The sequence below is a fragment of the Pimephales promelas genome, chromosome 4, assembly GCF_988280905.1.
Source record: "Pimephales promelas chromosome 4, fPimPro1.hap1.1, whole genome shotgun sequence".
Taxonomy (NCBI): domain Eukaryota; kingdom Metazoa; phylum Chordata; class Actinopteri; order Cypriniformes; family Leuciscidae; genus Pimephales; species Pimephales promelas.
In genome coordinates this window covers 21308315-21322121 of record NC_142772.1, presented here as the reverse complement: position 1 = coordinate 21322121, position 13807 = coordinate 21308315, and the positions used below count along the sequence as shown (strand labels likewise).

The 13807-nt window shown below is 38.2% G+C and overlaps 1 protein-coding gene across 2 annotated transcripts in view; it reads right to left on the bottom strand.

Annotated features, from left to right (window-relative positions):
- The window catches only part of kiaa0825 (KIAA0825 ortholog), a 180615-nt gene that overhangs the window by 151251 nt on the left and 15557 nt on the right, over positions 1–13807 (bottom strand). For both annotated transcript variants that reach the window (XM_039662110.2, XM_089130120.1), the window contains exons 3-4: positions 10548–10716; positions 9747–10422 (exon numbers count right to left, since the gene is read on the bottom strand). In XM_039662110.2, the coding sequence (XP_039518044.2) occupies positions 9747–10422; positions 10548–10716 (845 nt within the window). The remainder of the gene's footprint in view (positions 1–9746; positions 10423–10547; positions 10717–13807) is intronic.

Here is a 13807-nt window from a genome sequence, read left to right as displayed (position 1 = left end):
CATGGACAGAGACGCGCTACTGCAGCCAGTCCAGAACCCGGAAGTAACCAGCCAGTGCCAATTCTCTTCAATTAGACATTCTCTGGTGTAAACAGGCCCAGTTGATTTCTAAAGGATCATGTGACACTAAAGACTAGAGTAATGACTGCTGAAAATGTGGACATTTTTAGTTTTTCTTTTTTTTATCAAATAAATACAGCCTTGATGAGCATAAGAGACTTTTTTTCGAAGACATAAAAAAAAAAAACGTCTGTGTAAAAAAAAAAAACCGGTCTGTGAACCGTGGCCTCGCAATCTACACCGATCCCACAGAGGCCGTAAAGTTTCCTCTCGAATCTACAGTCAAACATTGCTGGGCACAAACTTTCTCCTGTAACCCGCCGATGACCCTCATCTCCAGCGTGGCTCTCCCATTTCTGCAGCTGCCAAAGCCATCACCCAGGGGATGTTCCGCATTAGGACTGAAGAATGGGCCGCGGAGAAGAGGGCTGCGGTATTTTCAGACACTTCGACAAATACTTTTGTGTGTGCTCTTAAATGACTTCCTCTGACAGAAAAGGCATTGGGGAGTGGATCAGGAAGGCATTAGCACCAGCTATGAAAGCTCCAGGAAGATTGAGTGGGAAGGCGATGGAGGGAGGGGAGAAATAAAAAGAAAGGAGCCCCAATAATTGCAACAATATCGCCTCTGGATTCTAACACCATATTGTCACTTTGTTATCATCAAGCCGAGAACATGCCAACAATCTTATTCTCTCATTTCTCTCCACTTAATCAGGCACATACAGTACATTGATCGTCCGTAAATTTGTTTTTCTCTTTTTTTGTGTGTGTGTGTGTAATTTTATAATTTTGCAAACTATATAGATGCAGAGACAGACCCCATGAGGTGAGTTAAGGAGTGCCTTGGAATTAATGCATTTGTGATGTATATGTGTGTGTAGGTGTGTGCACTTTTTTTTTTTTTTTTCACGGGTGAGTGTCATACCAGCATCTTGGCTCTTCATTAATGGGGTCCAGAGGGAGACTGTGAGGCAGAACTGGGAAAACGGCTACATGAATGCAAGGAGATCCACTCCACTGAGATCCGCTCCCCCTCATACAAGCACATCAGCCTGTCAGTAAAATAACTCCAAACATACTGCATTATGTATAAGACCTGTGCATTAAGCGCCACATGCAGCACACAAGTAACACATGTGTACTGGGAATGACCTATACGAGTCCTATATTAGCATCTGTATCTCGTATCTAACTCCAAGATTAACAATAAACATTTCAATGACATCCATTTCCATCATGATGGAATTACTGTAATAACTGCTTCATTGGCCTAGGATTTTTAAGAACTCAAATTACATAATGCACATCTTTACTACATAATGCCCAAGAGATTGCCCAGTGCACTGTCAATAAAAGACAATTGGTGTGCTGATAGTTATAGATAGATATGGCTTGTGGGAAGAAACAGTTGTTGTGTTCGATGTTTTGATGCCCAGTGCTCTGCAATGCCAGCCAGAGGCCAGAAGTGCAAGAGTTGTAAACTGTGTGAGTGGAGTCGGTGATTAAAAACAAACAAGCAAAACTATCCAGACATACATTTTAATTTTATCATCACATTAGTGAAATTTTGTGGACAAAAATGTTCCATTGTCGATAGTGTAATGAGTGATAAATGAAGCACATCTCATACAGAAGCAGCTTTCTATTGGTCAACACAACAAATTAATTTGACCAACTTGAAACTGCTGTGAAATCTGTGTGGGTTGAATTGTATTCGATTTAAATTACTAGTTTTCACTCAAAAATTAAATAAATAAATAAATAAAATAGAACTGTAATGAAATTGGAAAGATACTGTATGGAAATTGATTTTAAGTTAATTTTAAATTTTGGTCTGTTCTCTTCACACAATTACATGACATTTTATATGATATAAATCTATTTAACATTCATTAGACTTGGAATATAGCTCATTAATTGTATGAACAAACTGTATGATACTAATAGGGTGCGTTCACTTGTAGTTCGGTTCGCTTAGTTCTTTTTGTCCGGACTAAAAAAAAAAAGCAAAAACATTTACTCTTGTTAGGTAGTCCGGTTAGTGTTCACAATAAAAATAGTAACACCGAACCTAAAGAAAGCAGACCTAAAGCCATAGAAATATGTTCTTTATATTCGCAACTAACTGAACATCCAAAACAATGCTGTGTGATGGGCAACATCGCAACTATGACGTGAAAAAAACAAGTATTCTGTTCTTTTTTAGGGTCGCACCTTGAGACATCATGTCCTGTTTTCATGTCTTTGGTCCATGTTAAGTTCATATTTCATTCAATATAAAATAACCTACATCATACTGTATGAAAAAAGATCAGCTTGGACATTCTGCCAAACATCTTCCATTGTGTTCCCCAGATTAAAGTTGGTTACAATAGTTTGGAACAAATAAACAATGAAAGAAACTGATCCTTTTAATAAGAGAGAATATTCTTAATAAAAACAACAGACATACTGAACAGTTCTGAAAATTAAATTTTTTTTGAAACACACAACGCATAGATTTTCCTGCACATACTGATTCCTTTCTATAGCAGAACCCTCACAACGGCCTTCACTGTGAGAATAAAAGTTCATGTTCTATAAATTCAATGGCATTGTCTTCTTCATATTATGTTACCAAACCTGACTAGCCTATCATCCACCAAACTAGTCACCGGCCCCTTGCTCAGTCTCCATCCCTCTCAGAGGTGTCCTTGAACCCCACCCGTCCTACAACACCCCCTGCACTAACTCACACTTAGAGCGGGCATCTCACCTTTATGTTTAATGCTGCGCTGTCATTCTATCTTGTCTTTTCCTCCCACCAGCCATTGTCAGGCTATTTATTACCCCGCCATTAACGGCTTATTAGGGCCTCTCTCATAGCTAACCATTAGGAGTCTTGCAGGAGGATGGCCCAGCCACTGAAGCCATAATGGGGGTTATTACAACACGCTGATGGGGTGGAGGTGTTGAAGGTGTTGAGAGCAGTGATACGTGTCGTTTACTGTGAAAAGAGCTGAGAGTCAGGGCCTCGACAGGGTCGTTAAAAGGGCATCACACTCATATCAGATGTAGTAAAAGAGGGAAGACATGTGAGCACAGCGGATGAGGCAGAAATGTTTAACAGAACATCACTCAAGTGTTTGAGACAAATCAGGTAATTTAAACTAATACAATTATAATCCAAGATAGAGATGAAAAAGCTGTATGAGTACACTATTTTCAAGAATGTAAGAGCGTTGCACATACTCTTGTGAAGGATGTTGGAGCTCCAAGTGCATTGTGGGCAACGGTAACACTATACAAACCCTGTAAAACATTTTTCAGTTCAGGGGAGAGGACAAAAGACTGCAGGGTCAGACCTTGAAATGGATGATGCTTGAGCTTTATATCACCATTTAAAGATTTCAATAATAAAATTGAAATGTCATTCAAAAATCCTTTATCACCCATATGTCATTCTAAAGGCATACTTTTTTTTTGTAAATGCTTTAGGGGGATCTCTAAGCTGCTCCTTAATAATAATAATAACAATAATAAAGTGAATGGCATTAGGGCCAGTCAAGCTACAAAATATGATTACATTTTAAGTCTTCTAAAAAAATAAGATAGATTTGTGTGAAGATAAGTTTGTGACTAATTCCAAAAATAACTATTTTCAAAATGCTTTATTGTTCCAAGAGACTCATAAACCTGTCTTTGCTAGTCGCTATGCTCAAAAAAAAAAAAAGCTCAAAAAAAGCCGCAAAATTCATTATCCTTTCTTTATTCTGCTGAACACAAAAGTTCCACAACAATATTCAAATGCCTTATGACTTAAGAACAAGAAAATAAATGAAATATATTTTTTCTGACAATTTCTACCTGATAAAATACTTTAGAGATCGACATCATTTTTTTTAAAACCTCCTCCACTAGCAGGACTGTCCCTGTACACTCTTAAATTAAAGGTTCCAAATGGGAGTTTCCGCATAGAAGCAGGGTTTCCCGAAAGAACCTTTCCGTGAACAGTTCTTAAATTGTTAACAACTTTTTAAAAATCTAAAGAAAATTATTCCACTATAAAGAATATTATTTGTGCAATGGAAAGATTCAATGTATGTTGAAGGTTCATACTGTAGACGCCAATAAAGAACCTATATTTTTAGGTGTAACATCATAGAAAAGTTCTTCACACATTCTTAGAAAAAAAGGTTCATTTGGGGTTCTATATATGAAGCATATGGTTCTTTACTCAATTCTAAAGAACCTTTTATGCTAAAAAAGGTTCTATAATGACAAGAAAGAACCCTTTTGGCTCAAAGGTTCTTTATAGGCTATTATTCATTCATACATTAAATTATTCTGCAACATTTTGTAGTTGTAATTCAATTATTGTATTAAACTGTTGTAGTAACTTAATATCACATTTTAATCATGCTGATGTTTGGAGGAGAAATGCTGAAATGACACTCTTCGTGTGATATTGATACATAAAATGAATGATATAAATACATTTTCTAACCCCCATATCTTGAATTTTGTGATCATTCACATTCATAAATACATTTTAGGGTCTTAATGTTTGTCAATAATATGAAATATTTAATCCAGAAAGGACAAAACAAATGATAATGAATGAACCCAAAAGGTTCCATATAGGATTTTTTTTTTCCTGGTTATTTTCCTCTTATTATTGAACCCTTATAAAGGGTTATGTATAGAACCTTTTAGGGGTTCCAAATATGTAGACCCCTTTTAAGGTTCTATATAGACCTTTTGTTCTAAGAGTGTACAGTGCGTCACACATGGTTGTGTTGCGAGGAATAATTGATCAATAAAATTACGTGCAAAGCCATATCATTTTTCCTCTAATGTGCTCTCCAGCATAAAAAAAAGCATTTTGTAAACTCTTCACATCACACTTGCTTTGACTAGAAGGGGGTGGGGGGGCATTGAAAAATGCCACAAAGAAAATGAGAGAGAGCGAGGAAGAGAGAAGAAGAAGAAGAAGAAAGAATCTTAGGGGAGGCTGGGAAATCCCCAAACAGTTGTTATTGATTCCAGTGTTTACGGGCAGATAGTTTAGTGGCGTTTACAAAACAGAACAGATGCAGCCAGTGAGCAAAAAGGTAAACAATTGCTGTGTGGCAAGTTGCCAAATCCCCGGCCTGGAGTATTAAACTCACACTGAAGTGCATTTCCCCGTTGGGTTACACTTGCTGCCACTTCATCTCCGCCATGCCTGCTCCCTCATTCCTTCTTTCATTCTCCTTCCCTCAGTCTCACACATACACACACAATCAGAGACGTGCGGTTCCAGCTCTCGCTGGCTGGCTTGTCCTGCACTGACCCTTGGGGCCGTGTTCTGCCTAGCTGGGCCATTAGTGCGGGGAATTGCATGTGTCTGACATGGCCCTAAAAGCAATTATTAAATGCTTTTCTCCAAATGATGCCCAGCCTCTTTAGGGAATGGGCAATCACGCAACAATTTAGCCACTGATTTCATTTCCTCACTCTCTCTCTGTTGATTGGCCTCTCTGGCAGAAAGGTGAGGAAAAAACTGAGAGAGGCCGATCTTAAAAAAGAAACGGCGAACGTTCCCGTTCGTGATGTACGACTTGACCCAGAACATTGGCCATTCAGAACGAAGCCTAATTTATCCACCAGCCACGTCAATGACGGCGGTCTCCGTCGCCTTCGAGTGACAGCGCGACAACGGCTCTGCCAAGTGTCACAGAGATCCGTATAGATGCGGATGCTCTGGGGATTCGAGTTGTTTTTATATGTGCTGGTTCATATTTCGTCCGATGTGGGAAGGAGCTGCAAGGGGAGGGGGACACGTAACTAAATGCAAATGGAAATGCAAAGATTGGTCCATCTTACAAAACAGGACGTGCGCTCAAGTTGGTGTTGTGGTTGGCCCGAACGGATCACGTGTGGAGCCCCCTGATGGCCTGAGGGAGTCTGAGTGCTGTAGCGTGCAGTGGGTTGTCTGTTGCAGCCCGTTGCTCACTGACACACACTAAACCGGCTCCGTCAATGCCAGAGGCACAGTCCAGCTGGGATGCAGGGGTTGGCCCTTCTTCTTCTTCTTCTTTTTTTTTTTTTTTTTTTTTTTAAAGGAGGGGAGTAACTGATTTGTGAGTCCCCATTCATTGATGTTCCACAGAGGAGGTTAGTCAGATTTACTAACAAAATCAGTGGCTGGTGTATCAGAATTGGTTGACATCAAATAAACAAAACAGTGGCTGTGTCCGAAATCTCCACTCAAACCACTACTCCCCAACCCCTATGTAGGGGGTAGGGAGTAGAGCACTATATAGTGAGCTCACCAGCATAATAGAAACACCACTTTCCGACACTACTCGATATATTGTGAAATATTATTACAAATTAAAATAATGGGTTTCTATTTTAATATACTTTAAAATAAAATGTAATAAAACTCTAATATACTGGTTTATTATCAATGTTGTAAACAGTTAATATTTTTGTATAACCTGTGATACTTTCTTTTAAGCAGGCTTGATGAGTGTAAGAGACTTGATTCACAAACATTAAAAAAGTAATGTTTTTCAAACTTTTGACCTGTAATGTGTGTGTATATGTTGGATATATTTTGGACCTTATGTCAGACAAACAAAAAAATGTTGCCCTACAGAAAAGTGAGTAAAACAATATTGATTTTCTGTATTGATTTTCTCTGAGTCTCCTCCGAGAATGCAGCATATCAGAGAAAACTACTTTTTTTTTTTTGTTTTTTTTTTTTCTGGCTGAACTGATCATGACAGAAAATATATATGTGGAATATACAATGTCTGTGAGTGTCAAATTATGTAATGTGCACATAAACTGTATGTGCAAGAACAGACAAACATCAGCCAGTTCTTTCTCTTTCACACACACACACAGACACACTCACTTCCACCTTTTCAGTTCTTTATCCTGTCTGCTACAAATCCACTGAGGTGTGATAGTAAGGGTTTAAACTCCTCATTGTTCCAGATCAGCTGACCTGTATGGTCTCCTGAGCCCAGCCCTCACCCCATTACCTCTAAGAAAAAGTCGAGGGGAAAAAAAAGACGACATAAAGTGAGAGGGATGAAAAGCAAGGGATGGAAGAAGATGGGTACAAAGGGCTGAGACTCCCACATCTGGTGAAGGAGGGGGGGTAACAAAGTCTGTTCATCCCTTTCAGATGGAGGGGTTAAAGAAACTGGCATATCTGCGCATGAAAAGCTGTTAAATGCTTCAGTGCTTTGACAGTGTGTGATGCCAGGAGCGGCGGTGCTCCCGTGGGACAGTGCGTCAAGATTCACCCCCCCACCCACCCCTACCATCACTTCTCCCAGGCGAGCTTTCCGCAAAATACGGAGAATGAATAAAGCACATTAAATAACACCAAACAAGACAAAGAAAAGAAATGCCAGGTTGTTTTGATAGCTTCAATTGAAAGCGAAACCTATATTTGTCATTTACTTAATAAAATTCAGCTATGTAGCTCAAACACAAACCCTGCATCCAACAACAACAGTCAAAGTGCTCTTTGTTTGATGTTGCATCATTCAGATTTCATAAGACTTCATATGGCTGGAAAACCAGCCATAAAAAAGCCAATAACTAAGTGTGTTGCTCTTAGTAACTGACTAATAGAAAAACAACTATTTAAATCATGACTGTAGGGCCAATTATTCAGCCCTGAATAGTAGTGTCTGATGCATGTAAAAATTAGAAAATTCTGGCAGGAAGGTGAATTAAATGGAAGCGAAGCCCTAATAAGTCCATTCAAAATGGACGCTGACATCTGTAAAAGGAGCTGCAAAAAGCGATTGCGGATCTGTCAGTTAAAGAGTTACTTCAGAAGAATAGCAAAAAAAAGTACAGTGAGTGAGTGATACTATCTTTAATAAATAAGAGCATTTGGCAAATGGTGCATTCAAAAATTAACAAGATACACGGAGGTAAGGAAAATGTATAGTACTAGTCTTATGTAGCAATAGATATTTGGTTATCGGCATTAAATCTGATTCACTTGGCAGATTATTCCGGACAAGAACTTCCCAGAAGCCATCTGGACACAACCACAGTAAATCCCCAAGGTTGATACATCGGCTGATATTTAGGATTTTTTTTTTTTTTTCTTATTGGTATCTGTGGATTTTTTTTCTGTTTGGCCACTGAGTGTTGGAAGAGGACTTTTATTTTGACAGCTCTGGGATTTTCATTCTGACAGTGCTGAGAATGCTAGCGCCCATAGTTTCTTCATCTGAATAAGTTTAACAGTTCTGTCCAGTAAATTATTTTTTTTTTTTTAATGTTTTCTAAAATCGAAACATATTTCAAATATTTTCCACACACAGTTATTAGCTATTCCTCAGAACAATAATAAAACAGTGTGCACCCAGACTCCCAGAAATCACATAAAAAGTTCATATCCTGAATAAGAAAAAGAAGTTTGTTGCCAGTGGACTACTGAAATCTTCGGTTCAAGAGTAAGTGTCACCCTGACACCCAGCACCAAAAAGTCTACCACATCAAGTTGAAGTCAATGCCCTCTGGTATACAGTTAGGCTGCATTTACACTGCAGGTCTTGATGCCCAAATCCGATTTTCTGACTATATCTGATTTTATTGACGACCCGCTTACATCATCTTTTAAAAGTGACCCATATCTTATTTTTGCATTTACACTATATACTGCTGAAACTGCCAAATGCAGACGTTCTGACCCGGGGAATTAAGTAACAGCACAAAATTCAATGGATACAGATGCAAATAAAATTATCCAGTGTTTTATATTTTGAAAAGTCATCAGAACATTGGTCTCGTACGCCGGAGAAAAAGAGGAGAGGCTCTAGCCACGAGCACTTAAAACGGTACGTCATATCTCGTGAAATATCTTCAAATATGGATTTATTTCTGAAACAACCCTGCATTTTTGCCTGCACTCTTCACCCCAAACACTCAAAAGACATGACAACCTCCGCATTGCTCAACTGTGTGTATCCTTTCTTCCATTGCGCCTGTAATCGCGCACTTTTTAATGACGTACGACTCGCATTTACTGGGGAATATCCTATTTGTCTGCTTACATGGCACACACAAATGCACGTATTCGATTCATATCCAATTTATTACCACATATGAATGAGGCCTGAATCCGATCTGAGAAAATCGGAATCCATGCGTTTTTTCCTGCTTACACGTTCACTGGTCATATCCGATCTGTGCCACATGAGAGGAAAAAATCAGATTTGGGTCAATTGAACCATGCAGTGTAAACGAGGCCTTTGTCAGGGGTTCAACCTACAGCAAGATAATGACCAACAAAACACCTTCAGGCTATGTCAGAACTACCTCAGAAGTAAAGGCTTCAAATCAGGAAATGAACAGCACATTCTCCAGACATAAACTCTATCGAGCTGGTTTGGGATGAACTGCACAGAAGGGGAATATGTGGAAACGTATGCGTCAGTGTTTAGAAAAACTTTCAGAACAATATTTGGTCAATAAGTCGATTCTCCAACTGTTTATTTGCTCTGTTATTTAATTCCAAAGTACATTGAGACATTAAACTGAGTAAATTTCAGTAACAACAACTTTTGACCAGTACTGTAGCAGTCAGCCAAAAAGAATTACACTGTTTCAGTTTATAAATCATCAATTTATCATGTCTAGCTATGTGTTGAACATGAATAGAAGGACATGAAGATACTTACCTACTGAAGACTTCCTGGACATCTTGCCTCCTTTGCTGCTGTGCATGGTGTTGTCTTTCAGTGCCGTCTCAATCTCCTTCTCCATCAGAAAGCCTAGTTCCTGTGCCACTGTGTCCAGGTAGACGTGGTTGAGAAAGGCCAGGATGTTATGTGGTTCTGCAATCCCATTAAGCACCTGTATTTCCTCTCGAAGCATTGAGCAAAGAGTTGGCGAGGCGGTTTGAAAGCCCAGAGTCAGTCTGTCAAAGCCCTTCTCGCCACCTGGGCTACAGCTCTGGCAGTTTCGGAGAACACGAAGTACAGCCTTGATCTGAAGGTGCTGGTACCAGCTGAGGACCTTTGTATCAGGGTAAAGGAATAACAGCTGCTGAAGGTAAAGGACCTTCTGAGGAACCTTAATCCCAACACCTAGTTCTCCCTCAATTTGGCTTGGTTCAGCCATCATTTGGAGTTTGCCAAGTAAGTGGTTCTTCAATGAGACACGAACATCATCCCATGCTTCCTGGACCTCCAGAGCGAGGTCGTCGCGTGGCATGGACAAGGCGGGGATTTGGAAGTGCTCTTGGGAAGATGCAGGGCAGGAAGCAGGGAAAGCCACACCACACTGAGAAGAAATGCTCAGCAGTAACTGAAGAACGGCCTCTTCACAAGCTTCCTCTGTCTTCAGCAAGTTATGCTGTTAAAATATATGAAAGAGAGAATTAATAATTTCAAGATATAAATGTGGAATACTATGCCTAAACATGTCACAATGGTGTCTGATGGACAGATTGCATTAAGGTTCAGTATGGCTTTGGTTACCATGGCTCGAAGGAAGTCCAACAGCTCTTGGTGTCCCGTAGCCACTGGTTTCAGGGTGCTCAAGTTACGCTGACTGAACCACTGGAGGCATTCTACTGGACTGGGCACTCTCTCTCCAATGCAGGACTCACCAACCTTGGCCTGCAGTTCCTTAAGGTTTTGCTCAATACTAGAATCAAATAAACAAACACACTCTCATGCGGGAGTACAAACTTCCAGTCTTGAGTGTCAGTTATGTATTTTCTAGTGCTGTCAAATCGATTAATTGCGATTAATCACATCTAACTTAAAAGTTTTTGTATATATATATATATTAACAAAAACGTTTATGTTAGATGCGATTAATAGATTTGACAGCACTAGTGATTTCCGCTTACTATCTTAATTACACAAAAGCAACTTATTGGAATCATAAAATAGTCATAATACATTATGTCACAGTGTTAAAGGATTTGTCCCCCTGGCTCATTTGGGTCAGTAGTAGTTTAGATTCCTCCTTGCCCTGCATACTGTTTGGAGATGCCACACAGATAACTACATAAAAATTAAATAACTAATAAATGTAAACATTAAATTTACTACTAGTTGCAAATGTAAACTTACAACTGAAAAAAAGGTAACAATTGTTCAGGTTTCTAATTTCGCAGTAATAGCTGTGAATGAGTAATGTTTAGCACCATATAGCATTGGTATACAGAAAAAGCTAGAGAAAAAATTGAAGTGTTTTTTTTTTATATATTTGCAATAAGCAAGTCCTTTCAAGCTAATTTTCACTAGGGATGGGCAACGATTAATCGCGATTAATCACATCCAAAATAAAAGTTTATGTTTACATAATATATTTGTGTGTAGTTTGTATTCTGTATATATAAAAACCCACACATGCATGTATATATTTAAGAAAAATGTGTTATTAATATATCAAATATTTATATTTATATATAATATTAATTGTGAATAAACATATAAAATATATACATGCACATATTTCTTACATATATACATGCATGTGTGGGTATTTATATATACAAATTAATTATACACACTACACACACATATATTATGTAAACACAAACTTTTATTTTGGATGCGATTAATCGCGATTAATCGTTGCCCATCCCTAATTTTCACGGTGCGCTCCCCGACGCCTCCTGGTCTTTCCAGATCACTCTCCCCTGAGTTCTAGGACTTCTAGGAGTTCTTCACTTCCCATCATCCCCATCACCACTCATCACCTTCCGTCCCTGTCTCATCCCCATCATCACTGCCACCTGTTCTCACTCAGCTCCCTTTATCTGGACCTCTCTCCTTTGTTCCCTGTGAAGTCAACTCTGAGCAATCTCCTGGTAATTCCCTCGTATTCCTGGTTCCTCGATCCTAGCCTGTTTCCAAGGACTCTCTTATGAACGTTTGCTGCGTGACCTGACCCTTGCCTGGTAATGACTCTGAGTTCTGGATTTCTCCTAAGTGTTCTTTAATTAATGTTTCTGCTCTGCTCTGTTTGCTTGTGTGTTTCAATAAAATATCTGCACATGGATCCGAACGCCTCTGACTCTGCATCACACAAATAATCAGCAGCACTGCCCTTTTAGATGGGTGATAATGCGAAATTATGCGCTATTTAAATCAATCAATCATCCAACAAGTATTGAAAAAAAATATATAAATGTATTTAATGAAAAAGACACAATGTGAAATTAATGTAGGTGTATAATTTTGCGAATGACAGGCATTTAATTTATGTTGAAATATGCTGCATTTATGGGGAGCTTTGCTGGCAAATGTAGCAATTTGAGCTGTGGCCGGTAACACTTTAGAATACGGTTCCTTTGTTAATGAATAACTACACAGGAACCAATGAGTGACACAATATTAACTACCTAGTAACTAATCAGAGTTTCTTGTTAGTTAATACAAGAAACTCTGATTAACGCACTAGTAAGTAATAGCGCACAGATGAAAGTGGTAGTTCGCTATTAACTAATCAATAACTAGTATTTTTGCATGTTTCCCAGAGAACTACTGAAAAAAGTTTATTAACAATCTAGTAACTACTATTAACTAAAAAGAAACTGATTTACGAACTAGTAAGTAATAGATCACAGATGAAAGTGTGTTACTTCATACTTCTGTGGGAATTACTAATTATTTGGATCCGTATTCTAAAGTGAAGATCATGGGAACTAACTAGTAAAGTGTTATGATCTAGTCATGATTTGTGCAACCAAACACTAAAGTCATTCGAGCGTTTGAGATTTTTGGTGAACTTTAGTATACTTTTAGAAAATTTCTTTGGAAGTATGTAGTAACACTTGAGTCATTACTAGTTAGTTCCCATGATCTTCACTTTAGAATACGGATCCAAATAATGAGTAATTCCCATAGAAATATGAAGTACCACTTTCATCTGTGAGCTATTACTTACTAATTTGTTAATCAGAGTTTTTTTTTTTTTTGGTAACGCTTCCTTTTACAGTCCAGTTACCCATGTAAATACTATGTACTTATTTTAGTAACTACGATTACTGGGTAATAATACTAAACCTGAACCTACCCCTAAACCTACCCCTGTTCCATGTACTTACCTTATATAAGCCAGTACTTTCCAGGTAAGTACACTGTAAGTACTGTACTGTAAAAGGAAGCGTTACCAGTTTTTTTTTTTAGTTAATGGTACTTACTAGATTGTTAATATTGTGTTACTTATTGGTTCTTGTGTAGTTATTCATTAACGAAGGAACCGTATTCTAAAGTGTCAGAATGTTGTAACTTTTTCAGTAGTTCTCTGGGAAACATTAAAAAAAAATAGTAGTTACTGATTAGTTAATTGTGAACAACCACTTTCACCTGTACACTATTACTTACTAGTTCATTAATCAGAGTTTGTTGTTATAATAATTATCGTGAGCTTAGAATTATAAGGTTCTATCTCCACTTTTGGTCGAAATTGAGTTTTTGACATAATCTGATCCATTAGGTGTTTATTAATGCCTGTGTGGTGTTATTTTTGTAAAAAAAAGATTAATAGATAAAGCTATAATAGAAAATTTTACTACATTACAGTTTTGCCAGGTGGGATGTAAAAACTTTGATGCTCAATATCTCAGAACTACCCTAAACGGAGATAGAACCTTATAATTCTAAGCTCACGTTAGTTACTAGATTGTTAATATTGTGTTACTCATTGGTTCTCGTGTAGTTATTCATTAACAAAGGTTACCCTGAGGCCTGGTTCACAAACATGCGGTTTCACACATTGG